At 40.2% G+C, this 26,505-nt stretch overlaps 3 protein-coding genes across 3 annotated transcripts in view; 1 reads left to right on the top strand and 2 right to left on the bottom strand.

Moving 5' to 3' along the window:
- The window catches only part of LOC134823043 (YTH domain-containing family protein 2-like), a 67,487-nt gene that overhangs the window by 13,629 nt on the left and 27,353 nt on the right, over positions 1–26,505 (bottom strand). The gene's annotated exons all lie outside the window — the stretch shown is intronic.
- On the top strand, positions 1,872–24,026 carry LOC134822528 (kinesin-like protein KIF13A). Its single transcript, XM_063833628.1, is given in 5 exon segments — positions 1,872–1,934; positions 2,454–2,817; positions 16,325–19,301; positions 19,303–21,517; positions 22,842–24,026. Coding segments are annotated over 4 exon segments (5,775 nt in total). The 5' UTR covers positions 1,872–1,934; positions 2,454–2,479; the 3' UTR covers positions 23,087–24,026.
- Positions 23,949–26,100, bottom strand: LOC134822529 (protein jagged-1a-like). Its single transcript, XM_063833629.1, has one exon. The coding sequence runs from the start codon at positions 26,090–26,092 to the stop codon at positions 24,050–24,052; it is 2,043 nt and encodes a 680-aa protein (XP_063689699.1). The 5' UTR covers positions 26,093–26,100; the 3' UTR covers positions 23,949–24,049.

The following is a 26,505-nucleotide window of genomic DNA, read 5'->3' as shown; positions in this document are numbered from 1 at the left end:
ATAACTCACCCACTCATAGTTGTGTACCTGCACCGATTACATGTCATTTTTGCTTCAAACGGTTTACAGCTAGTTCCAGCATCAACTGATGATTACAGTCCGTTCAGATCATGTTATGCAGTTTAGTATAAACAATAGCACCATAATATGCTATAACTTATAGTATGCTGATGTACTGAAGTGGGTATCTCTTTAAGAAGATTCATGATCCTTACGGGGGCGCTAAATCGTTGTTTGAATTCGGGACAATTTTGAAAAACTTAACTCAAACACTAGAAAAATGTGCGTTTTGCTCTAGAAACACACTTTTTTGCAACGTTACCCCATTGCCCCTCCTCATAGTTGCGAGGCGGAGCCTGCGCTGTTTGTCTCGGCCTCGAGTGACGAGTGCTTGACAGAGATTTCCCCAAAAATTATTGTGCTTCTGAAATTTTGGCTCTGGTAATTAATAAATGTAACATGTACTTGTAAGCTGATGACAATTAAATAGACCCTGCGCGCAGCGCTTACGCCCGCACCTGAGGATTGCTCAACAATGTGTGGCTGTGTGCGTTTCACTTAACTTCTCTCAAAACTAGGTGACACTGGGGTTAGAACGCTGTACCCTCCGCACAGAAGGTTGAAGCTCTAACCACCCTTATAAGCTCTAACCACTTGTCCACCTTACATGTTAATTCATGTCCCAAAACAAATATCAAGTACAACCTGAAATATCCTAGCAATGTTGGTGTAAAACATCAGTCCTTAGTGTAGTTCTTAGTATATTTCTTCGTAGTACCATTCAACTGTTTAATGTAACACAGACTAGAGCTCTACATGTATTGATCCTAAGTTATACAACAAAACAATTAATAATCTTAAGAAGGCTTTAAAAAAAAAATATATAAATAAATAAATAAATAAATAAATAAATAAATAAATAAATAAATGAATAAATAAATAAATAAATAAACTTTACATCAATGTATTACAGTTATATTTAGAAAAGACCACAATATCTCCTGTGAGGCAAAAACATGGAAAAAGAGAGCTAGAAAAATATTCATGAGACTCAACACTACCAGACTGCAGCTGGATTGATAAACATTATGTAAACATCATAGTAAAATTTATTCAGCTGAACCAAAACACGGTGGTAAAACCATAATTACATTGGTGCCGAACTAGCTTTCAACTAGCTTTCAAGACAAACCTCTATTTACTGCACAAGCACTTAAACCAGATGAACACAACTGGAATGATCTAAATTGTGTGCTTTTAGACAATAGAAAATAGAGTAATTTGGTCTTAAAATTACTTAAATCCTGTACATAACTTTGTGGAAGAATTGATTGAAATTAAATTATTATCATTAATGATACATAGAGTACAGGATCAGATAATAGGCCATAAATTACTCTAAGGGATCCCTCACTCAGCAGCGTACAAGACATTTCTTGACTTGTATGATTTCATATGTTATGGTGCTGGGGTGAGGGTTCCTCACCTTTTTTAAAAGAAAAATGTAATAATTTGGTACATATTGCATGCTGATACCAAACACACAGCAAAACTATAATATGAAAACAAAATGACTACCTTTGAGATGATTTACAATACTACAAGCTATTGTACAACTTGGAAATACTTTGACACTGCTATTTTATTTTCGATTAGAGATTTTTGCCTACAATACTGGCTCATAGGACAATAATTTGTTCTAGCAATTACCGTTGCTCTCTAAAGAGTTAAAATTATATGATGCATAATTCAGATAATCCAGACAGTAATAAAGTTAAACATTAGTGACATTATATCTATATGCAGCATCATCATTCATCAGCGTATCTGGAATCGATTATAAACTCTCAGTATAATCTGCCTTATTTCTTAGTATGTAACTGGATGAGAGAAAACTACTGATAAGCACATTCAACCTACACTCAGAGTTCAAGGTATGTAAATGTTATTTTTTAGTTTGGTTGCATAAGTTGACATACATTGTCATTAAGGATTGTTAATCAGCAAGAAATGTTAAGCTGTGTCTTTGAAAGTGAAAAATCATTTTTATGTTTCTAAATGTAGTGAAATGTTTACTTTATGTATTGTGAATGTCATAGTAAGTTAAGATATATTAGTTCTGGATGTTTATCATATGAATGTAATTTGCCATATTATAATGTTTCTAATATAATAGTGCATACAATGTTTCTAATGTAATAATGCATCCTTAGTCGTTACACGATACAATTTTACTTTTTTTTCTGACTGCAAAAATAGGTAACATTTTTAAATGCTTTAAAAATCAGCATATATTTTTCTGCCGTCTAGCATGACATGAAAAGTGTGGAGAATAGAATATGATGACCTTAAGTCAGTGTGTGAGAGATGATCTATATATCGATATAACACTTGGTAATATCACATACCTTGTTACTCTAATCTTTCTTGCTTAGCGTGGAATGTACTTTCAGTGAATTGTGAAGTGTGTCAGTGTGAAATGAGTGGAAATAGTAGAAGTGCAAGTGCCAATAGTGTGCCCTCTTCCGTTAATAGGCGCTCCTCATTCCACACCAATACTCTACGAAGGAAGCCCGTCACAAGACGAGCCAGCATATCTGCTGATCCTGCTTCTTTGAAGGAAAATGCAAGGAAGCGAGCTGAAGAAAAGCGACTAGCGGAGATAGAACGTCAGAAGCAGATAAGGAAACGGAACGCCCTGAGCAGGAAGCTGGATTTTGATCCCGCCATGATGAGATGTAGTACTAAACAACCTGCTGTTCCTTCCAGTTCATCTGGTTCTCTGAACAGCATGAGGGGTGGCAGCCACCGAGAAAGGTCTTATGTGACTTGCTCTTTGTGGGATTTACAACTTGCACCGACGATTTGTGTTCATCCCATCCGCTCTTAAATTACACAATAGAGATTGATGTGTGCCTAAAATGAATTATATATGTCAGAAGTAAAGCCCCCATGTATGCACAATTTTAAGCTTTTTTACAGTCACATTTCGGTACCATAAACTGATGGTAATTCGTTTTAGACATGCATTTGATTCGTGTTTTTCCTTTGAAAAAATATGATTGTGGCAGTTTGTTTGACATTGCTTTTTCAAAGACCCACTTGCATCAGATACTATCGTCGATCGAGCTGAGGCATCGTTGCAAAAAGCCTATTGGCAAAGTGAAACATTTTTGTCTTGTTGCTGTGTTGAAGATTCCTAGAATCGGGAGACGAGATGAAATTGTTCCATTTTGCCAGCCTTTGGTTTGTGGGATTTACAAGGATTTCTTTCTTATCTAGCACTGATAGTACTCAAAGATATCTTAGCAACACATATCTCATGACAGTCGCATGTATTGAAAATACTTTTAAGTCTTTTTAAATCTTAAACTACTTTCTAGAAATTAATCCGATTATCTTGCTTTCCACGATTATCTCGCGATATTCCTTGAATAATTTCCAACTTTGTTCATGCCGCATAAATTTCGATATAATATAATTTCAATTCATTAGCATTTAGCAGCTAGTTTTTAACTAGCGTATCAGATAACATTGTATTGATTATAAAACTGTTCATTCATATTTTAACATTTTGTACAAGTAGTCGTATAGATTTATAACAAGATGAGTGTAAAATTGAATACATGTATGTTTGAGTGTTGACTGTTGGAGCATGGCATTAGTACAGCAAGTTTGCTGTTTGATTGTATTAGCAAACCGCTTTAAATGTACTGTTGTTAAGTAGTATGATGTTACTTTCTCAGATCAGTAACAGTTTGTTGCCGGTATAGATTACATGCTACTGTGTTGAAATCAACAGATCAGCTGTCATAGTTATAAGTCTGTATGTTGTTGTGCTCATTTCCAAAATAAACTAAAAACAAGTTATAACAAAATAACGGATCAGAAGGTTAGCTCGCGTCAAGATTTAATACTATACCCATGTTACCTACAATAAAATAAGTGTGTTGTTTGTGCTTGTGTAGAATGTTCTCCACTCCTCCACACACATAATAAGAATATCATATTATCAGGGCGTTTCCAGTATGATTTCACCTCTGCGTACACCCCTGTTGATAGATCCAATCAACTGACACAAAACTCTTCAAATAGATTTATCAACCTCCCTGTTGCTGTCTGATATCCAATTTACAGGAATTATCCCTGTGAGATAGAGTCTACATGCATCACTGACATAAATTTCCTTGAGTAGCGATGACCTATAGCAACTGTACACATCGTGTTTTAACACACACGCTGATGCGGCATCAGCACAACATATTTAAGATATTAGACCATATCACGAGGTAACACAAATACATTTCTCTACTTGTGCATAACGCCCTTTGAAAACATGTCAGTGGGTAAGATGTGAGACTTGTGAGTTAATGTGATATGAACTACATCAGAGTGACCCGTATCACATTACTTCAACTTCCTACACGCACTCTTCTCTTTCCACATCCTCCTCTACCGCCCATACGCCGTCTATATTTCTATATTTAGGTGTAAAGCTCAGTAAAAATCAGAACCCGTACGATTTATAGTAAAAGAAATTCCGCAGTCAAATGCGACAACATTCCGATAAGTCAACCCGCCAAGGTATGCAATGTTACGAGGCACATGCTTTTAATATTCTAAGTAGAATATTGCTTTGATTACAATGAGGGTGTTAGAGGACTGGAGTCCTGGTGTTCTAGAGAAATATAATAGTGTCCTGTGTATATCTTAACTGTAATACTAGAACTGTAGAACTGATAATAGACTCAGAACAGTCTAGACACACTATCTATTATAATGGCATTTCAAAAATATGTTGGAGAGTGTTTACGAGATGGGCACATGATACCAAAGTGAGATGTTAATTCTGCCTTTAGAAGTGTTGAAGCATGCGTTGTTAGCTTATAATACAAGTGGTGGTAATTTGACCAAGTAATGATCTATATTTAAATAAATGATTTGATGATCGTAATACATATCTCCCGGAAAATGTAGTCTCTTAATGTTTGGAAAAACTGGTTCAATATTGAAAAAATGCACTTGAATCTTATAGTTTAATCAACGAACAGGAATACAGAAATCTGATGTTATGAGTTCCAATCAAGTCAGTCCATATCGGGGCATTGCTTGCTGTACTGCCGTGTACTGCCTTACAAGGTTAACATTACATTGCCAGCTGTGAAAGTGTATTTTAATTTTAATCTCACTCTCACCCTCAGATATGACTCCCTTTTGTAGATTCCTTAGTGCAATTAGCCCCACTCACAGCCACAAAGCGTGTAATAAATAGGTTCTATAACATCCCCGCATGCTTTGTATCCCATGTGATTATATATGTTAGAGTTATAGAGTAATGTGTCTACCTACACTGGCGTATTGATTAGCTGCCAGTAGTACATATTATGGGAGTGCTATGGTGAGTGGGGGGCTGGTTTGACACTACTTATTGCATTGCTGACTGCGTGGTTACGGCTGAGTGCAGTGACACTGTGTATCTTTACACTATTGTATAATTGTACTGTGGTGTGTGCGTTCGGTGCCAGGAATGTGGATGTTTGGGATTCCTTTGTGAGACAGTTGCCAGTTGGTGGAGGGGGCCAATATCTGCCAGTAATATTTCTAACATTTGATAGTAGTTGGACTGTAGTGTTTCACATGTATAATAGTAGACTGTATAGTAACTCTGAGAAGGCGATGAAGACGCGGGTGTATCAACATATTACACTACCAATCTAACTAGCTCTTCTCACCACACTGCACCACCCCATCTGCCTTGATTGGCAGCTTACCAGCCCTCTCATTGGCTCTCACCGGGTCACGTGACGAGAACACAGCTCCCTGACTGGCTGCACTGGCTGTGTCCGGTAGTTGTACTGGTGTAGTAGTAAGCTGCTTCCTTCCCTTACCAAGGTGTATACTCGGCTGTAAACACGCGCAACATGTAACCATGGTAACTACATCCTGTCGTCATCGTAGTTTAGCTGACAACACGGGTGTTGTCATGGTGATTTATTAACAAGGTGGCGATTCCCATACCTGTTACCTGGTGATACCTTAATAGAGAACATTACAGATTGCAAGCCAAGCTCTGGTAGGTACAAGGCTGATGGCAGCTAATGGGTATTAATGATTTCGGTGAATTAACAGTTAACATGGTATTGGTTCTGCTCGCTGCGGAAATGTACCTTCTACCGTTAAGCTCTCTTCAAATGGGTGATTCTCTGTGCAGTGACTCACTAAGCGTGTTGTACTGTGTACATATCGACTAAAGTTACAACCTTCCATACAGTTCACTGGATAGTGCGTGATAAGACGGTAATTTTATCTACCGTACATTATATATCCGTAACACGATGAGGGTTCTGGTATATTTTCCTTGTAATGTATTATAATTTATAGGGTTTCTAATGACATTGACTAATGACACAAGATATAACTATGTTAGGGGGCTACAAATCCCTCCAGTTTTAAGCTTGTGATTTGTAAAAATCAAGAAACTGGAACAGCCACTTCCACTGGGATAACATAAATTTAATCATTTAAGCTCTGATATTTAATTATGAGCTCTGATACTTACATAATATAATACGGTACTCCGACTTAACACACTTACATGATGTAATAGAGTTCTCTGTGCTTCCGTCATATTCTGTTGGAGGGTGATGTTCCATGTTAGTCTTAACTTTCCACAGAAGCTATTTCCTAGCAAATGACGTGAAACCACTGCAGCTTTCTTTAGATTTGTTTTATAAACGTACAGGAAGTAGGGCAGTTAGGCTTCTCAAGTCTGTTTAGAAAATAAATAGAGGCGGTGGGAATATGAATTGTGACACCTTTAATATTAAATCATCGTCTTATAACTGTGAAGTCATAGTCTTATAATTTTGTGATGGGTTTCAGCTCATTCAGGTATAAATATTCAAGGTTAATGATTTCTTAAAATAGAACCCAGCTTACCCCCGGCCCCCAGAAATCCAGTTATTTTGACACGGCTAATTCTTTCACGAAAATTTGTCTAATGGCTTATACAGCTGAAATTTATGGTTTCCCACTACATTATTTAAATATATTATTATTCGTATTCAAAAGAACCAACCCACATAACAACGTTACACGTCACAATATCTATAAAATATAGAACTTTTCAGCTGTCGAAATGTCACGTTATTTCTCTCTACATAGCACTTCAATTATTAGAACCCAGCCTGTATTACGAACAGGAATGTATCTACATTCTACCCACTGACCAGGCTAGGCCTTTACGTAAACTGATGTAGAGTTCTATTTCGCGCTGGAATTGTGAATATGTCATATAACGTGTTGCGGAAGAACATTGCTGTTATATTATAATATTGATAAATCGCATAATGTGTAATTAAACATGTGCATATTTGGTAAACAATAAACATGTGCATATTTGGTGAACATACCATCCAAATATTTGGTAACGTATTAACACATACCAGCGTGTATTATATAGGTTTTGTCCGACTTATAGGCTCTCAAGAGTTTGAAAAACGAATAATGTAATGTTGTGTCATCACAACTAATTATTATAGTTACTAACTTGTTAAGGATAGTGTTTATATTTATTATTGAATATGCTGAAGCTTTAGAATTTTCTAGAATGACTAACCAATTATCTTAAATTTCGGCATTCTCGTGGTTTTCTCCAACAAGACGAGAAATATCATATCAGTGTATGATTCTAAACTATTTATTGTTTCGCCATTTATCCGAGGAATATCGTAAAGTTGAAGACGGAATCTGTGATTTAAGCCTGAATTAAAAAGATTCTAGTACAATGCTTATGAGGACTTGTCAGTTGTCATGGAAATTGAGTTAACATTTTTAAATTGGTGGTTCCACAGAAGGCCAAGGTGTTATCGAGCAAATCACAATGCCTCTTCCTGCCCCCTCAGAAGACAGCTTATCCTCTACTTTACGAGGGCTCCCCTCCAAGGCTCCCCTCTAACTTCATTACAGTTCGTATAATATTCTGTGTGTTGAGGTATAATACCCAGCCCTATCTATCACTGACTAGATCTCTTTTTTTTTTTTTTTTTAAAGGGACTGGTTTGTAAGCCAGCCAATGTTTACGAATATAATATTAATAACTTTATTACATAATCATAAATATATATCATAAATAGATCAAATCTGAAACACAAATTTGCACGCAGTTAATAAATTTATAAAAAAAGAAAAATGAAAAAAAAAAAAGGTTTATTGCTAAAACAAAATATGGAGCACTCTGTGCTTCCAACAGCCCTTCAGAATCGCGCTAAGTTTGTTGGGGACTGATTTAGGATATCGTAGATATTGCTATGCCATGCCATTAGTTTGGATATGTAGTGTTTGTGATTGTTGAAATCAATTAATTACGGTTTGTGCTGATAGGAAAATAGTGATAGTGGGGAATGTGGCAGTGTAAATATGGACCTGGAATTTAGGATGTGTGGCTTATCCATTAATATTAGTTGCCGCTAGTCTGTGATCAGTTTGTTCTGGTTTTTTTGTGTGCAAATATATATTCATAGTTTATTCTTGTAATATCATATAATATATAGTACTTAATAATAACCATATGACTAATAACTGATTTACTAATTAACTAATTAACTAATTCACTAAACTGATATAATGACCGTTGTGTCCAGTAACTTTCAGACACGTTGTGACCTTCTTAGACCTGGAATATTATGTAATAAGAAACTGGGCCACGTGTCATCGTCATTTTCACTCTGCAGGTTCAAGAGCATGCGTTTTGTAGCCGATTTAAAAAGGTTTATGGAAAAAAGTGTGGGTAGGGTGCTTACATTTGCATTTACAGCATAAATTGAGAGTATAGGTCCTTTGAAGAACATCGAAGATCTGAAATGTGTGGTGTTGTACTCGGCTAACCAGGATGCTGCAGTCACGTGATCTGAGTTTGCAGTGGGTGCATTTTCTGGGATAGTCATACAGATTTGTTGAGGGACTGAGCTGCGGAAATGTTTGATTCGGTGCATGAGAATTAGTGTGTTTTTTACAATAACACTGTGCACCGTGAGTATACCATTGTTATTGAAAAATTGTTTTGTGTGTTCTGGCAGTCGACCGTCTTTATAAAAGTCAAGTGTCTGGGTATATTCTACATTCTCACCTTATAGTGAACCAGATATCGTTAGAATCTATAATGTAGTTCTTCGCATGGCCTCATTGCTGTACGACCTGCTACAATATCTGACTAAAATAGTTCAATGCAGTGTTTTAATATCCGTATTTTGGATAGATATTGTATAAACGTAAGTGAAGGATGTTGAACTACCGGGGTGGTGCTAAAGAGGCTACCCTGCTAATGTATAATAGTAGGGTGGGTACTAGGTACCTTACATGTACAGTCGCAACGTTCTGTATAACACGTTACATTTAAAGTTTTAAACACCACCACTTCTGTAAGGTATGTGAGTTGGGGGTTATCGTCATGCCAGTAGTGTCTGGTCAGATAAGTACTTTCGTACTTGAGATGTTATGTAGAACTGCATCTGGGACCTGGGTGGCAGGCTTCATCTGGGTGGCAGGCTTCATCTGGGTGGCAGGCTTCATCTGGGTGGCAGGCTTCATCTGGGTGGCGGTTCTCTGTACTCGGTAGTAACGGTGAAATTGACCGTCTTTCACATTCATGAAGTATGAGCTTATCCAGAAATAAGAACACAACATTATATCATCTAACAGCTAAAGGTATTGACAAGGGAACTGGACATATTATAACAAGCAATGTGACGACCATAAAAACAAACAAGCACTAATATTACTGCCATTACTTTGGTATGTTTGATTGTGGGTGCAATTCTTGTTAATGTCATACAACCGACATCCTAATTAACGACTTCATGCTAAGTTCACTTAATGACATAGTAATCTTCTTCCCATTTGCCAGTAATTAGTTGGCCACATCACGCCTGTATATTTTGATCATCAAATTAAATCGTGTTAATTGCCTTCGTACAGGATTCATCTTGAGCTATTTTAGTTATCTTATCATTGTTACCCAGTTTCGTCTTGCTCTATTTGCCTCTTGGTGACATGTTATGACTGATAAGCGGCGCACAAACAAAAACAGGAGAAGTCAGGATGATCCACCCTTAAATAAGAGCACTACACCTCGTTCAAGTAGAGCGGCTCTGGGGCGTTCGCCGGGGAGCCCTGGGGCGGCACTGGACCGTCCACTTAGCTCTAGTACTCCCCGGTCATCTCTCAACGCCTTGAGACCGGAGTCACTAAAACTACTGAAGTTGAGTCACACTAGAGCGTCCAGAGAATCACTATCTCCAGCCAGCAGTTTCCTGAGTATTGATTCTCTGTCTAGTTCCTCCTCTAAATTAGAGCTCTCTTCCCCAATCGGTAGTCCTCGTCCTGGTAAAAAATCCTCGAGACAATCCAGCCATCTTGGTAACCGATCCAGGAACCTTGGTAACCAATCTAGTAACCTTGGTAACCAATCTAGTAACCTTGGTAACCTGTCTCAACAATCCTCTCTCACCGGATCGAGATCAGATGTCAGCAAATCACCTTGTTGCTCTGTCGATGTGGAGAAGGCGTCCTGCTTCATCCGCGATTGGTATGTAAACTATGTGACTGCCAAATATTTGACACTTCTTTACATACGTGGTATGTTGAGAGTGTGTGTGTACACACTGTTTACTGTGGTGTGGCTTGTATTTCAGCTTTTCCTCCCTACTGGCTGATGGACTTGATCAGTTCATTACTGTAGCAACTGTAATTATTGGCTGGATCTAGAAGCAATGTGTTGTAGATCCCTTGTGCTATTACTCTATTAGACGTATTGTACACAATTCTGCACAATTCCCCTTCCCCTTAGTAACCATTAACCTGTTTAAGTAACAAAGCAGGAATGTAACACTGGTAATACCACTACCATTAGTAGCGAGAGCTTGATACACTATTACACATCTCAGACACTGTGTTAAACAGCTGTCTGTCTCAGTTAGACTCTACCAAAACCCCCCTTAAAACACGTGTTGATCACGTGACATGATATCCTGAAATTGAGCTGCAGTTAATTTAGTAGCACATTGTGGCCACTGTGTCTAACTTAGTTGGGTTACATGTAGATGTAGCGCGTCTTACTTCTCAGTATCCTGGGGGGATGTTACAATTACATAATGTCCAGTGTGCGTGTGTTGACACTGGGCCGACTGGGGTTACAGTGGTAAAACCTAGTTCTTCAATCTACATATATCCTTGCTGTATCTTGATATATATTTATACTACCCGGGAAGTGCCTATAAAGTTACATTTACCTAAGTCACATACCGCATAAAATGTGTCTTTTTTCCACTTTATTTAATTGTTAGTAGTACATACCTGTGATTGTAAGATATAGTACAAAGGTGTACTGCATACCACACCATTGTGTAACACCACCGTATTCGGTAACAGTGGTATTGTAGAATAATAGCACAGTATAGTGGAATATTAGTACAGTATTGTAGAATAATAGCACAGTATAGTGGAATATTAGTACAGTATTGTAGAATAATAGCACAGTATAGTGGAATATTAGTACAGTATTGTAGAATAATAGCACAGTATAGTGGAATATTAGTACAGTATTGTAGAATAATAGCACAGTATAGTGGAATATTAGTACAGTATTGTAGAATAATAGCACAGTATAGTGGAATATTAGTACAGTATTGTAGAATAATAGCACAGTGTTCTACTGTTATTGTGTAGTTCAAGTCCAGGGAGAGAGTCTGATGAGATGAGACGATATTAGGTGGTCTGTGTTATGTAGTGCAGATAACAACAGTGTTATTACGAGATGTTGCAATACAAAATGCCTGATGTAGCTCGTTGTATTATAAGTGAAAACATTTTGAGTAGTGTGGTTGCGGAATTAATGTACCGTTGCTGTGGAGCGTATTGGTTTTTACACAAAATATATGTTACGGTGGTCTAAATTGTGGAAATTCCAGTAAATTTCACACCAACTTCAGGTTGGATGCATTCATAGCACCGGTCTAATTTTAATTTGATCTAAATTTAGCAGCGCTGTGCGCTTCGAACGAGATCAAAAATAGCTTGCAAGATATAATGCAATTAAAGATAATAAATAAATACGTGCGCTGCGTCATGGTGCTATGGTAACTATTTTAGGGTGCCGATATTATACAGGTGACACCGATGTTCAATTAATATCGTGTGCTATTGTGTGTCTGATGAACCGTAAAGCAATAAGTTCGCATTGTTGTGGGACTACTAATATCAAGCACTGTACATTTCTTGTGCATTTCCCGGTGAAGCGGTTTTAATTAGGGTTTGTGAATGTACAAAATTATTAATTATAAACTCAATTACTCCTTATCTGAGTCATTATCGATTGTTAATTGCAGGGACATAATGAAGAGATCGCATTTTTCACAAAAAAAAACAAAATATACCAACCACCGTTACTTTAAAATAATTTCCAACTCAATGTAACATTGTGCCCAACTCAATGTAACACTGTGCCCAATTCAACTCAATGTAACACTGTGCCCAACTCAATGTAACACTTTGCCCAAATCAATGGCAAACGTATCGTTGATTGGAATGATGATATAGCCCAGTTCCTTATTGAGTATAACTACAGGACACATGATGAACAAGAAGCGGTAAAAGTAGTAGTCTACACAACATTCTTTTAGTGCTTATAAAATATGTCCAGGAGTTTTCCAGGCTGGTGTGTTGTGTAGTGTATGTGAACCTACGTAGGTGTGCGGGGTTTTATTCACAACGTTGTCAGTACTAGTATGTTATTAAACAAAACTTACCACAATACGACTGTGTCTTATACTGGAAAACATCAACTTGGAATCCTCCAGTCCAAATAAGGCTTTTTATTGTTCATAATACCAGATTTTCAGTTAAAACTCACCTGAATGCTCTACGCTGTTAATTCCTGGATAATCTTCCCACGGCTTCCAAGTATCGCTCTGAACACTTTATTCTTATTGATCAAAATAGCCGCAGAATTTAAGAAATTAAGGAAGTTACCCAGTTGGCAGCTATACAATGGAATCGTTGTTAAGTCACGTACTGGAGCTGAGTACGGTCACGTGGTGGTATTGACAGTAACTTCATAGTTCATATCTGTATCTGTAACATACTTGTTGCGTCACCCATTCCATCTGTGCTGTTTAAAGTGACATAGTTGCGGAACCCTCGACTGTAGTTTCCTTTTTACAGACCTTACTAATGTTGATAGTGACATAGTGACACAGTTGTTAAATTCGTAACTCTAGTTTCCTTTTACCGACTACAATAGTGATAAAGGGAGCCGGAAGTTAAGAATATACGACTTATGACAATCTTTCAAATATTTGAGTATATATAATGAAGATGTGGATTCTGGTTGAGAGGTGATGTGATTCTGGGGTTCAATTGGTCAATAGTGGAAGCTGATTTGTTAATTACTGTCACGTGTCACCTCTCCGCCAGGTCCCACTAGAATCAACATCTAATATACTCAATGCTCTTGGTACTCTCATTTGATAGAAATAGTTGCTATGTCACACTGTTTTCACACACTATGTCCCCAGATACCAGGTGAATGATCTAATATATTGTGAGTGTGTCCCTAGTTCCCGGCTAGAGTAAGTGTACTTACTAGCCCATCAGAGAGCTTTGTTTGAGTCACGTGGTTACAGAGAGCAGTATTACAAACATGTGGTTATAACCAACCAGCCATAATGCAGTAATGGACAGAAATAAAGTTTTTGATATAATCAACCCGCATTTTCATTCTTGTGATTTAAGGGTAGTCCAACTTCCCAGCAAACAGCATTTTAGACTATTGATACCAATTACGATCCACCCAATCACAGAGCTGCACTCAAGTCACATGTTAACACTCTCAGAGCTACATTGTGGTCTATAAATATATAGAAATATGAAGGATATATAATTTTCTCATTTTATTTACACTGGATGGTATGCATGTTTGCTCTCAAACAAGCGCGCTAGATGTCTGTGTAGTAAGCCACCAGGGTGGCTAGTTGAGAGAGAGTGCTACATGATGTCCTGGAGTCAGGATACACCAGCAGTTACATTCTGTAAACTTGGAATGTTCTAATCACGTGACTGAATAACCAACCAGCATCATGTATTGTAGTAATGAATAATAATCAATGATATTGAATATAAGTTTTTGATATTAACCTACCTGATAAAGATACTGCACGATGTACTACACAGCTACACAGCTACACGGTTACACAGCTACACAGCGCTAGTTCTAACACTATGTAATGTGACGATACACGAGTAACACAGAGTAAACTTGGTGTGTTCAACACATCTAGGTCACATCTCCCACCACCTCACACATTACACATCATCCCTTTAAATATACGGATAAATCATCACACAACTTAACTTCTGCTGTTTATCAGTTTAATTAGTAAGCAGGACATTTAGAATATGTAGTCTGGAGGGAGCTTTCTTTACCAATTCTTAGGTTTAGTGATATGCACATTGCACTAGTGAGTAGTGACCACTAGTGAGTAGTGACCACTAGTGAGTAGTGACCACTAGTGAGTAGTGACCACTAGTGACTAGTGACCACTAGTGAGTAGTGACCACTAGTGAGTAGTGACCACTAGTGACTAGTGACCACTAGTGAGTAGTGACCACTAGTGACTAGTGACCACTAGTGAGTAGTGACCACTAGTGACTAGTGACCGCTTGCATGAAACCTACATCTGCATATTATTGGATATATTAGGGAAACGCTATAATATTATGGTTATTGTGAACATTGTTAGCAACATGATATTGCTTATCGTGAGGCGTGACGGTATCCCGTGACGTTGGATACGTGACCCCCAGTACAGTCTACACTTTGCAACTGTGGACTATAACATAACACTGAATATTGTGTCTCACATTGCTTAGTGTGTCCACTCTCTCTCTTAGTGTGTCCTCTGAATCTACCCTAGTGAGCTGACTGTCCCTGAAACACAGTGTAATAGTGTTGTTTCACCACAAATTAGGTCACCCTTCGTAAGATTATCCTAACTCCTCTGTAAATTAGTAAATAGGTGACCTCTTTATCTGCACTTTACTGTGGTCTACACTGACTACTATGACTATTGACTAACACGGTCTTAATGTTACATGCTCTTTATGTAAAGATCATTGTAGCTCCTTTTTACAATAAACCTGAGGGTGAATAGTTTTTGCTAAATTTAGAACACAATCGAAGTATAATAACGTACACAGACACACACACACACACACACACACACACACACACACACACACACCTTCATAAAAGATACAAATGCTTATCGTACGTTATTTCATGATGCGTTTACACATATGTAGCGTACACAATAAGTACTTTTGTACACTAATACTTGTTTCTCACGTTCACTCTTGCTATAACACACACACACACACATATATATAGTGATGGTGTTAACTGCTGTTAAGACACACAATACAGTAACAGGAATCACGCGAGTGTGCTTGATCAGCCTTAAATACTAACTACAGTAATCGATACATCCATCATCATGCGATTATATGACTTGGAAGTGAGAGAGCCGGACACAATATGTGCAATTTCCGTCTTGTTAAACATGTTAGTTGTACAGTAGTGAAATAGTAGATTTTTCTCTTCTGTTACAAATATCAGATGAATGAGCTGTTGAAATGTGTAAAATTAAGTTTTAAAGTTTTCACATGAGAGTGTGAGTTAATAAAAGATAAAAGTTTTAGTGTGAGTTAATTGAAAATATAACAACGGAAAGATATTAATTGCACTGTGTCCAGAAATTACCGTTTCTTTATTGCCGTTTCTTTACTGAAGAGCGAGGAGACGTCCTGTAAATGTATTATAATATAGAACTTGTAATGACCATTATTGCTTTGCACAATAACGACATGTACACAGTTAGTAAGAGTTCTATATCATTATCGTGCGTTTCCATGAAGTTGAATGGAGAGTGTGAACTGTGAAGCACGCGTATTGTCGCACTCTTATTATTGCGGTTTTTACATTTAATTGTAAGTGCATAGTGTAAAATACAGTGATTCAAAGAATGTGTTTACATTGTAGTTATGTATGTCATGCAACAACCAAGACGTCCAACTTGTACTGTTTCTATAAACTGTCATGTTTCACACAAGTTCAGATAAGTTAAATAAAAATGCCACTTGAGATTTTACACGCACAGATTCCGTCAATGTGATCATCAAATAATTCAAATAGCATGTGATGTCTCAGCGTCAAAAACTCACACATATCACATAGACGTGTCAAGTATGTGGACTAACACTGTTATTTCAGGTCCAAATCGAAGATGGCGAGCGCGGTGAAGGTGGCGGTGAGGATGCGCCCTCTGAACGAGCGCGAGAAGATCCTCAACTCTAAAGTGATCGTCACCATGAACCCCGAAACCACCTTCTTACAAGACCCTAAAAGCAACCGCCCTCCCAAAGCTTTCCACTTTGATCACAGTTTCTGGTCCATGGACAAAACCAAGCCTCAGTACGCTAACCAGGAACAAGTGTACGACAAACTAGGACACGATGTGTTAGAGAATGCTATAGAGGGGTATAACGCGTGTATATTCGCGTACGGTCAGACGGGTAGCGGTAAATCCTACTCAATGATGGGAGGGTCAGGGGAACCCGGTCTCATACCCAGACTCTGCACTAAACTGTTTGATAGAGTGGGTGACATTGCAGTGGAGAAGAACGGAATCACCATTAAAACTGAGGTGTCCTATATGGAGATTTATAATGAGAAAGTAAGGGATTTGTTAGGGGGACATTCTCAGTTAAAAGTGAGGGAGCACAAAGTGTTGGGACCTTATGTTGAGGGGCTCTCCAAGCTGATTGTCAAGTCTTTTAATGATATCAATGTGCTGATTGATGAGGGTAACCAATCCCGCACTGTTGCTTCAACTAATATGAACTCAGAAAGCAGTCGGTCCCACGCCGTGTTTAACATTATAGTGACGCAGATTACCCACGATGACATGACCAATCTTGAGACTGAAAAGGTGAGCAAGTTGAGTCTGGTGGATCTGGCGGGAAGTGAGAGATTCAGTAAGACTGGTGCTACTGGAGACAGGATGAAGGAGGGTAGCAACATTAACAAGTCCCTTACTACTCTGGGAATGGTTATTTCTACTCTAGCTGATATTGCTGCTGGAAAGAAGGGCAAGGGAGCGTTTGTGCCCTACAGAGACTCAACGCTGACGTGGTTGTTGAAGGATAATCTCGGAGGTAACTCCAGGACTGTGATGATAGCTACCATCAGCCCGGCAGATGACAACTTCGAGGAGACTCTGTCTACTCTGCGGTACGCCGACAGAGCTAAGAGAATCATCAACAACGCCGTGATTAACGAGGATGCTAACGCTAAGGTGATCCGAGAGTTGCGGGAGGAAGTTGACAAGCTGAGGTCGGAGTTAGGGTCCCGAGGGGGAACTGTGCCTAACCCTGATGGTTCAGGCTATGTTGATATCAACAAGCTGAAGGAGCAGCTGTCTCAGAGCGAGTCCCTGATAAGCGAGCTGTCGGCCACCTGGGAGGAGAAGTTGAAAAAGACTGAGGAAACTCATAAAGAGCGACATAAGTTTCTGGAAGATATGGGAATATCAATCAAATCAACTGGCATACAAGTTGATGCTAGCAAGTTTTACTTGATCAACCTAAACGCGGATCCTGCACTGAATGAGATGTTGGTTTATTATCTAAAAGAAGTAACATTAGTAGGTAGAACTAGTTCAGATAGTTCCCAAGATATCCAGCTAAATGGAACAGGTATCAACCCGGAGCACTGTGTCATTGAAGTTGAGAACGGCTGGGTACATATCTCACCAAAGCCTAAAGCAAAAACTTACATCAACGGGAAACTGTTGGAGGACAGGCAGAAGCTAAAGCACGGAGATCGTATTGTGATGGGTAATAACTACTTCTTCAGGATTAACTGTGCCAGACCCGGTGACAGACAGCAGTCTATGAACAACGCTGATTTTGATCTAGCCCAGAAAGAGTTAGCAGCTCACGAGTTGCACGGTAATGCTACAGAAGTGGAGCTGGACAAATTGTCTGAGAAATATCTCGCTGAGAAAGAAGGTGCCCTGGAGGATCAGAGAAAGATTTACGAGCAGAAGTTTGCGGAGTTGATGGACAAATTAAGCAGCATGCCTGCTGGTGGTGCATTCTCACCGGACAGCGAGGAATCTCAAACTTCACATGATAACGATGAAACGTACGATGAGGAGCTAGAAGCGGCACGTGCAGCAGAGAGACAGAAACTGAGGGACCAGGTAGTCAGAGCTAACACTTTGGTGAGGGAGGCCAACACTCTGAGTGATGAGATGTGCAAGGAGACTAGCTTCAGGGTCATCCTGCAGATACCCAAAGCTAACCTTGATGCTAACAAGAAATCAATGATAATCACCAGTGAAGTGGCTATTGAGGTGACTCACCGAGCAAGAGGGACTCAAACAGTGTGGACACTAGAGAAGCTGCAACACAGGATATTCCTTATGAGGGAGATGTACGAGAGTAGACGAGATGATGGATCGCTGTTCAAGAAGGTGTCCTCTAACATGGCCAACGATCCCTTCTACGAGATGGAGAAGAGTCACACTCTGTTGGGTGTCGCTAACTTATTCCTGGAGCCCCTCAACTATCAGGATATCAAGCTGACATACTCTCCTCCCATCATCAACAGACAGGGGCAGATAGTCGGTCACATAACTATCGGTATCCGCAGACTTCCGGAGAATGATGACTCTGATGACAGTGAAGCGTGGGGAAGTGGATCTGACATAAATGAGCCCCAAACCTTTGGTAAAGCCCTTTGCGAGGTTACAGTTCAAGATGCATACGGCCTTCCCCCGGCCCTGTGTAACTTTGTGTTCTGCCAGTATAAGTTCTGGGACCACCCAGATACCCTACTCCCCGGTCATGATGTTAATGGGCTGCCTGTGGGCACAGCCAGGTTCGAGCACAAACACATCTTCGACTGCGAGATCACAGAGGACTTTACTCACTTCGTGACAAACGGGTCTCTGGCATTTGAAGTTTGGGGACATTTGAGCAGCGGTTTCGAGGACAGGATCAACAGCAGGAAGCAAGAAAAAGACAAAAGTAAGGACTCGGGTATCCCTCACGCGCTGGTACAAAGATGGAGTGAGTTGATGTGTACCCTTCAAATGTGGGTTGAGATAAGAGAGCTGGACGACAGTGGCCAGTACATGCCAGTTGAGGTACACGACCGTCCTGATGTGGCGTCTGGTGGAGTGCTACCAACTCAGACAAGGACAATCCCGACGTCTTGTTGTCACTGTAGCCCCTATTGAAGGGTTCGGTTCATACCCCGTGGTGTGTGAGAGAATTACAGGGATTAGTATCGGGAGTGTATGCAGGGTTGGTAAGATGCACGCTGGATGTGACAGTTACATTGATGATGATCTGAAGAGACTGAGAACAGCGTGGAGCGAACGGCTGATGAGGAGACGCGAGATGTTGGGAGAGAAGTTACACAGCATCATCGATAAGACAGATAAAAGTAAGAGTGATAGTGAGTTACAGACCATGCTGGTTGATGAGTGGGTCATGTTGGTAAATGAGAGGAATGCTGTTCTCGTTCCTCAAGTAGACTCTGGTCTCCCTGGAGCTCCTTCTTCTAAAGGTGTTCCTCCGGGTATGGAACAACGTCCTATAACCTTGTTCTTAGACAAAGATGCCGGGACTACCAACTACATGAATCCCTCCACTATCCAGAAAGATTCTCAGATCGGTGCTGGATTATTGCTCCCACTTGAGAACAACGTGTTGATGAAAAACCTCCAGATCGAGCACCACGAATCTAAAGTCCGAGCATCGTCCTCCTGGGACAGCTCCATCCACAACTCCCCCGATCTGAACTGTCAGACATCAGCCCAAGACAGGATCTACATGATTGTTAAAGTTAGTGTCCTCCTTGGTTTCCCGGCTGGTGTTCAAGTCACACTGCGTAAGAGGATATGTGTGTACGTTTACAAGAAGCTCAGCGCGTTTGGATCTCTCATGAGAAAGATAGGAGGTGGACGTCCGGAGCAGACCAACAGGACAGGGGTTATGTACGAGATCGTGCCCAGTATCCCCAAGGTAGCGGGAGAAGAGGAGGAGAAGCTGGATGTAGAGGATGAAAATGAGAATGTTCTCGAACAATATTCCCAGGGTATCTCTTCTGTTGAGAGTATATTGGAGCTCGAGAAGATGAGGCAAGATATAGCGCTGAAGGAGAGATTGACTACCAGTGGCAGAGCTTTCAGAGCTAAATCGCTCAGTCAGTTGGCCCTCAACCGTTCTCTTACTTCCAGTAGAAACGAGCTGATGTTCGAGTCCAGGACTAACCTCACCTCATTCCAAGATCCACTCAACGTTAACCCACCCACATTCTTATCTAGAGCAGGGGGTTCCTTGCCTGAGGGAATGAACAACCTCATACCCAACTTCAGAGATAAGTCAGGGACTAGGGTTGACATGGAAAAGAGAAGATCAGCGAACATATCAGAGTTGTTGAGTAACAATAACTCTGTTATCGAGGAGCCTTGTGAGGTGTCCGACCCTACTACTTCTAATCTAGAACTTTCTAAGTCAGAGGAAAACCTTTTCCTGGACGACATAGAGGTTGTCGAGAAAAAGTTGAACGGTGATGCGCATGAAGAGCACGTGGATGATGGTTTAGAAGATACTTTAGAGCCTGTCGATTATACTGATGTCAACAGCGCGGTAGAAGTTCCAATCCCTAATAACATACCGGAAGAGGTTTCCATTCCTAACAACATTGCAGAAGCGGTCCCAATGCCTAACAACATCACTGAAGCGGTTCCTATGCCTAACAACATCACCGAAGAACCTATCTCCAACAATGTTGCAGATGTATCTCATGATAACAACGAGATTAATTCCTCATCTTTGGAGAACTCAGCCGAGCAGATCCAGGAGAATGAACCAAGAGAATCCGCTACTAACATTCCATTAAACGAAGAGAATTTACCCTCAAATCCTCCGCTAAACATTCCTAACATCGAGCTATCCGATCCTAATAATAAAACTATCAATATTGATAGCAACAACAAGAGCTATTCCGATAACATGAACTCTAATCATGACAAGTTTGCTGATAAAGATCTTACCAAAGTTCTGGAATGTTCTAATATTAACGATGGCCATCAGAAGAAAATTCAACCCGAACCAGAATTTAAACCTGAACCAGAATCGAACCCAGAACCTGAACCTTTAGCTGAACCAGAACCAGAAATTGAACCGGAATCGATTCCGGAATTGGTACCTGCTCCAGAACCTGAACCAGTGCCCGAACTACCTAAGGAAGAGCTCGTAATGCCTGATATTTATGTTGGTGATGCTGTTATGGTTACGCCCGGTTACAAGATGGGAACCGTTAAATATGTCGGTGAAACCAAGTTCTCTGCTGGAGTCTGGATAGGAATTGCTCTTGATGGACCTCAAGGTAAGCGATAGCGATGTTAACTATAATAACGTATTATTTTTCTTTCTGTATGAGTCTGTTTGACTGTTACAGCTCTTTTCTGTGTGAATAAAATTGTATCGTTTTCATGTAAGTAAACTTCGTTCACGGACTACGCAACATTTTGAAAGGGGGTGATGCAACGTCAATTAATGTCAGTATTCCATAAAAACCCCAAACTGACATTGACATTAATTGACATTAATTTGTCTTGAAATTTGAGATTATCATTATTCGATAAATATTCAAGATATTCACGTCTATGTAAGTTAGACCGGTTAAAAAAAAACAAAATGTCCTTGAATAATTATGAGTATGTTCTTATCTGTTGATCGTTAGGTTCAAAGACCACCAAAAACATTTCAGCTCCCAACTCTTCCATCTTCGGTCCCCACCGGCCACGCCCATATTTTATTGGTTTCTTATACAGGTAAAATATCTAGAATCGGCTTTTTTAGTATGAAGGAGTAATGTTAGCTGTTTAAGATTCGTTATTCAAATATAAATGTCATGAAGGCATTTCGTTTAATGTGGGTTTTAAGTTTTGATGATGTTGAGAACCACGCCCTTGGATGGCCACGCCCATTTAAGACAATTAAATTTCGGAAAACCGTATTATTTTAGTTTTATTGTTTAATGATCGTAATTTTTTCACATTTCACATTTCCATATGTGATAGTAGTGAATAATTTGATGATATAAACGTTCTAAAGTGCTAAAAATATGGTAGAACTACATAATCTCTGGTTGGAAAATATCGTGTCAATTAATGTCAGTATTCCAAAATTTTGCAAAACTGACATTGACATTAATTGACATTAATTGACATTAATTGACATTAATTGACGTTGCATCACCCCCTTTTGAAACGCTCATGCTGCTGCCCAAAGAAATTGACACGGATGCTAATTTTGTATTTTCTTTTCGACTTTATGTAACGCGCAAAAGGCGCGGGGCCACGCTAAGTCGCTTGGTGCAGACACTATTTAAGTGCGTGCTCAAGCGCGCTAGCTAGCTATAAACACACGGCTAGCCGTAGCTATGTTGGAAGCTGTAGCTGTAGCTACACTCAGTCACTTCTAAATCGATTGACAAGTGATTATGGGATATAATGCGTCATATAACATTTCACACTCAATGTGACCATTGCATATTCATCATCATACCATTGCAATGCAGATTTTGCAAGATCCCACGCGAATTCACTTTGCCCCTGATCTGATGGCTTATCTATCCCCAAGAAATCCAGTGTTAATTTATACAATCGTGTTCCATTTCACGCTGTAATAATACCCCCATTTTGTAGGGAAACACGACGGTAGCGTTGGCGGACACCGATACTTCAAATGTAAACAGAAACACGGAAGTTTTGTGCGACCAGATAAGGTGATACGAGAGAACTCCTTCAATCCTGGCGCTAAAGCCCCCTCACCCTCAACATCTCGGAGCTCTAGTTCAAACAGCGTCAAAATGTTCAGTCCTCCCGTAGATAAGAAAACTAAATCTTCTAGAACTTCTAGCTCACTCAGTTCGCGAAAAAAGCCTAGATGAGATGTTGTTTAGCGCGTGATTGTTATTGATTTCAGATTGATGGTTGGTCGAGTGTGAACTTTGGACCACTTATTTGTATAGGGGCCAGTGTTAGGCAGCTATTTAATGTTAATAAGGGATAGCAGCTAGCCACTGTAGTTACTGTAAATGGAATTCAAATTTATTGATTCGGAAAAGATTACTGTTTCGGATTCCTTGATATGTGATGAAATTTGATTTTATTTTTCTACAAAATCTGATGTATAATGTAATAACAGGCGATGGTTATATTCAGGGTTTTTAAATTTTTATTGAGCGATCAGAATTTTTAAGCAATATTGGACTATGAGAAGGAAAGTTTCGACAACTGCTGTCAATAATTTATTTCATCTCTAGGGTCAAAATTGGTAGCCATTGAAACGTGCATGATATGTGAACTTTTTATTGGCATTTCCTTCATGACCTAATGTAGAAGCCATCTTGAGGTACCCATACCCAGAGATCTGAGCACACTTGGGACAGCTGTAAATGGGTCAATATTTGACCAATGACTGGTGCTCTAGAGGTATATTTTCATGTTCATAGTTATTTTTGATAAATTCCTCTGCGCAGAACCTTACACGTGGATGCCAGGCAAACGAGTAATATCTGTAGACTAATTGAGATTTTTGAAGCTCTGAAATAATCTGCTTAAGATCCTGTTCATCTTGTTCTATTTGTTTTTTTAAGCGAGAAATTGTTAGTTTCCAAAATTCGTTGTGTTCATTTGTCTAATTGGGATCGTTTACAGAAAACGTCAACATAGGGGTGTTTCACGATTATTGTCCACTGACAGAATTTGTCTATGATCGGTCCTTGGTATAGTTTTCATTGAAACAAACTGTCACAGCAAAATCAAACAAAAATTATTACAACTATAAATTCGAATACTGTAAATGAGTTCTGGAATTTCAAAAACTTAAATTGTTCACTTTACTGTGAGTTCTATTTATCTGCTGGGAATTTGACCTCCCCAGTGACCAGTGTTCCACTAGGTCCAGGTAGAGTACCCCTGAGTCTAGCAAGGTAGACCCCAGCTTTCTTCTCTACTGTCAACTGTCGTCCTGCCTGCTCATACTTCACACTGTCCCCGTCATCTTGCAGCAGTTCCAAGTGTCCTGCTATGTCCCTGTACCACGTGATCTTGTAGTCCTCTAGCTTGGCGTTAAGGTGCACTTTGAACCCCCAGTAATTTCCTCCTTTGATGTTTTTAGGTCCGTAGTTCGCGGTGATTGGGTCCTCAATCTTCACGGTGACTTTGTCGGAGACAGTCCTATAGCCAGGTTTCTCAATCCGGACCATGTAAAGACCCCTGTCCTCTGGTCTTATATTCTGCAGAACAACTTGCTGTCTGTAGTGGGGAGTTGAGAAGTGTCCCGCTGGAGTTGTTGCTCTTCCTCCGGTGATCTTGAGACCCCGATCAGCCTTGTACCACGAAACCAGATGCCAGGGTGATCTCCTGTCCCTATCACTGTCCTTGAGTTTCAGGGAAATTTTGTCTGTTTCTCCTAGTCTTAGGGTGAAGGTGACTCCTTTCTTAGGGTTAATGATCCCAGCATTTTTTACCTCAGGATCTGGTATACAGGCCTGTGCCCCGTAACTAATGGGTTTGAATGAGGACTTGTCGCACTGGCAGAAGTATTTCCCATCAGCCTCCACACACTCTTCATTCTCTCCGCAGTCACAGGGTTCCTGTTCAGCGCACAGATCCTCAGGGTAGTCTTCAGGACACAAACAGGCGAATCCTACTCCCAGATCTCTACAAGACATCCCTGTTTTTGAGGTCTCACAAGGATCTACATCACACATGTTGTACCTATCACAAGCGTTAGATGTGTCGTTGTAGTAAGAGTTCCTGGGGCAGGTGCACTGGTAGCTCCCTTCCATGTTGGTGCATTCAGCTCCTGAGATGTTGCAGATATCATACTCGCACTCGTTCATATCCACACATCGGCCGTGTTTCAGCTGGTAGCCCTCGTCACAGATACACTGGTGAGTGAAGTCCCCTTGAACACAGATAAAGTCCTGGTCACAGGGGTTATCACTGCATTGTTTACACTCCTCCGACTCAGAGCAGGTACAGTTGAAGCCTCCTTCAGTGGCTGAACATTCCATTCCAGATGGACAGAACTCCACTTCACAGAAGTCCACACACTCTCCATCAGCGTTGAAGACTGAGTGATCAGGACAGATGCAGCTGAACGAGGCATTCTCATGTTTGTGGTTGAGACACTCCAGACCTGCAGGACAGATGTTGGGTATGAGGCAGGTAGGAGTGCACTCTCTAGTATCCGGGTGAGGTAAGTGTCCCTCCGGGCAGCACTGGTACACTCCCTCGTGTGCAACACAGCTGTCCTCCTCTTCACATGGCTCTACCTCGCACTCCGGCACACACTGCTCCTCTGCTGTGAGGATAAACCCAGCTGGACACAGACACTTAAAGCTGTCCGTATCTGTTTCACACTCCATATGGTCAGGACAAGAGTCGGACTTGCAGGCGGGAACACAGTCTTTTCCTCCTACTACTTCTCCTTCCCCACACAGACACGAGATGGTGTTGTTCAGCTCCAGGAGGCAGTCCATCTTCTCCGGGCACACTTCAGTCTGGCATCCTGGCAGACAGAGACCGTTTTGAACTAGGTAGTTCTCAGGACAAACACAGTTATAGGACGTGTCCGTAGGGATACATTCCATCAGAGGATCAAGACATGCGTTAGGGAGATCACAGAACTCCACGCAGTTTGTCTCACTTCGCTCGGTACCTGGAGGGCACATGCAAGTGTGGGTCTTGTCCTCGTTTTCCTCGCATACTTCTCCCTCAGGACAAGTGTCCTCCTGGCATACACTATCTGCTACACAGTTTCCGCTGTAGGGCGTATCTGGAACGCAGGTATATCCAGTCGGGCAAATTCCGGGGATATCACAGATGTGACCAGCCTGGATGAGGCCAGGGAGCAGGGTGGTAAGGAACAGAACTATTCTCATCATTTAAGGAACTAATGAAGTAGGACAAGAGGCGCAGGGAGTTAATATAGCGGTGACAATATAATGATAAATGGTTAAGCAGGTGCCAACCACCGGTACCCACGTGACTGGAGTGAGGTCACGTGACTGGAGCTTTCTTTTGTGTGTCTGCAACGAAAATTTGATAGGTTGAAATGGTGTTACGAATATGATACGCTTGTATCATTTTTATAATGATATTTGAAATTTAATGGGCACTTTTTAAAAGTCAAGTTTGAAGTTTTTGGAGCGGAACCGACGTGAGCAAGGCTTCAATGGTTGTCTCGGTGAAAATAAAACTTCAAATTTAATGCAACCACATCAGTAATATAGCTAAAGTTTTATTTCGAGCTATAATTGTCCATTAGTGTTATTGTTGCGTCTGGACAGCAGCTGCC

This window comes from Bolinopsis microptera, chromosome 11 (assembly GCF_026151205.1).
Source record: "Bolinopsis microptera isolate Bmic1 chromosome 11, MBARI_Bmic_1.0, whole genome shotgun sequence".
NCBI lineage: Eukaryota > Metazoa > Ctenophora > Tentaculata > Lobata > Bolinopsidae > Bolinopsis > Bolinopsis microptera.
Note: the sequence above shows the minus strand (reverse complement) of the source record. Positions and strands in the feature narration are given on the sequence as shown.

What these genes read in the sequence shown, in the direction of transcription:
- LOC134822529 (XM_063833629.1), bottom strand. Translation starts at nt 26,092, where the DNA reads ATGATGAGAATAGTTCTGTTCCTTACCACCCTGCTCCCTGGCCTCATC.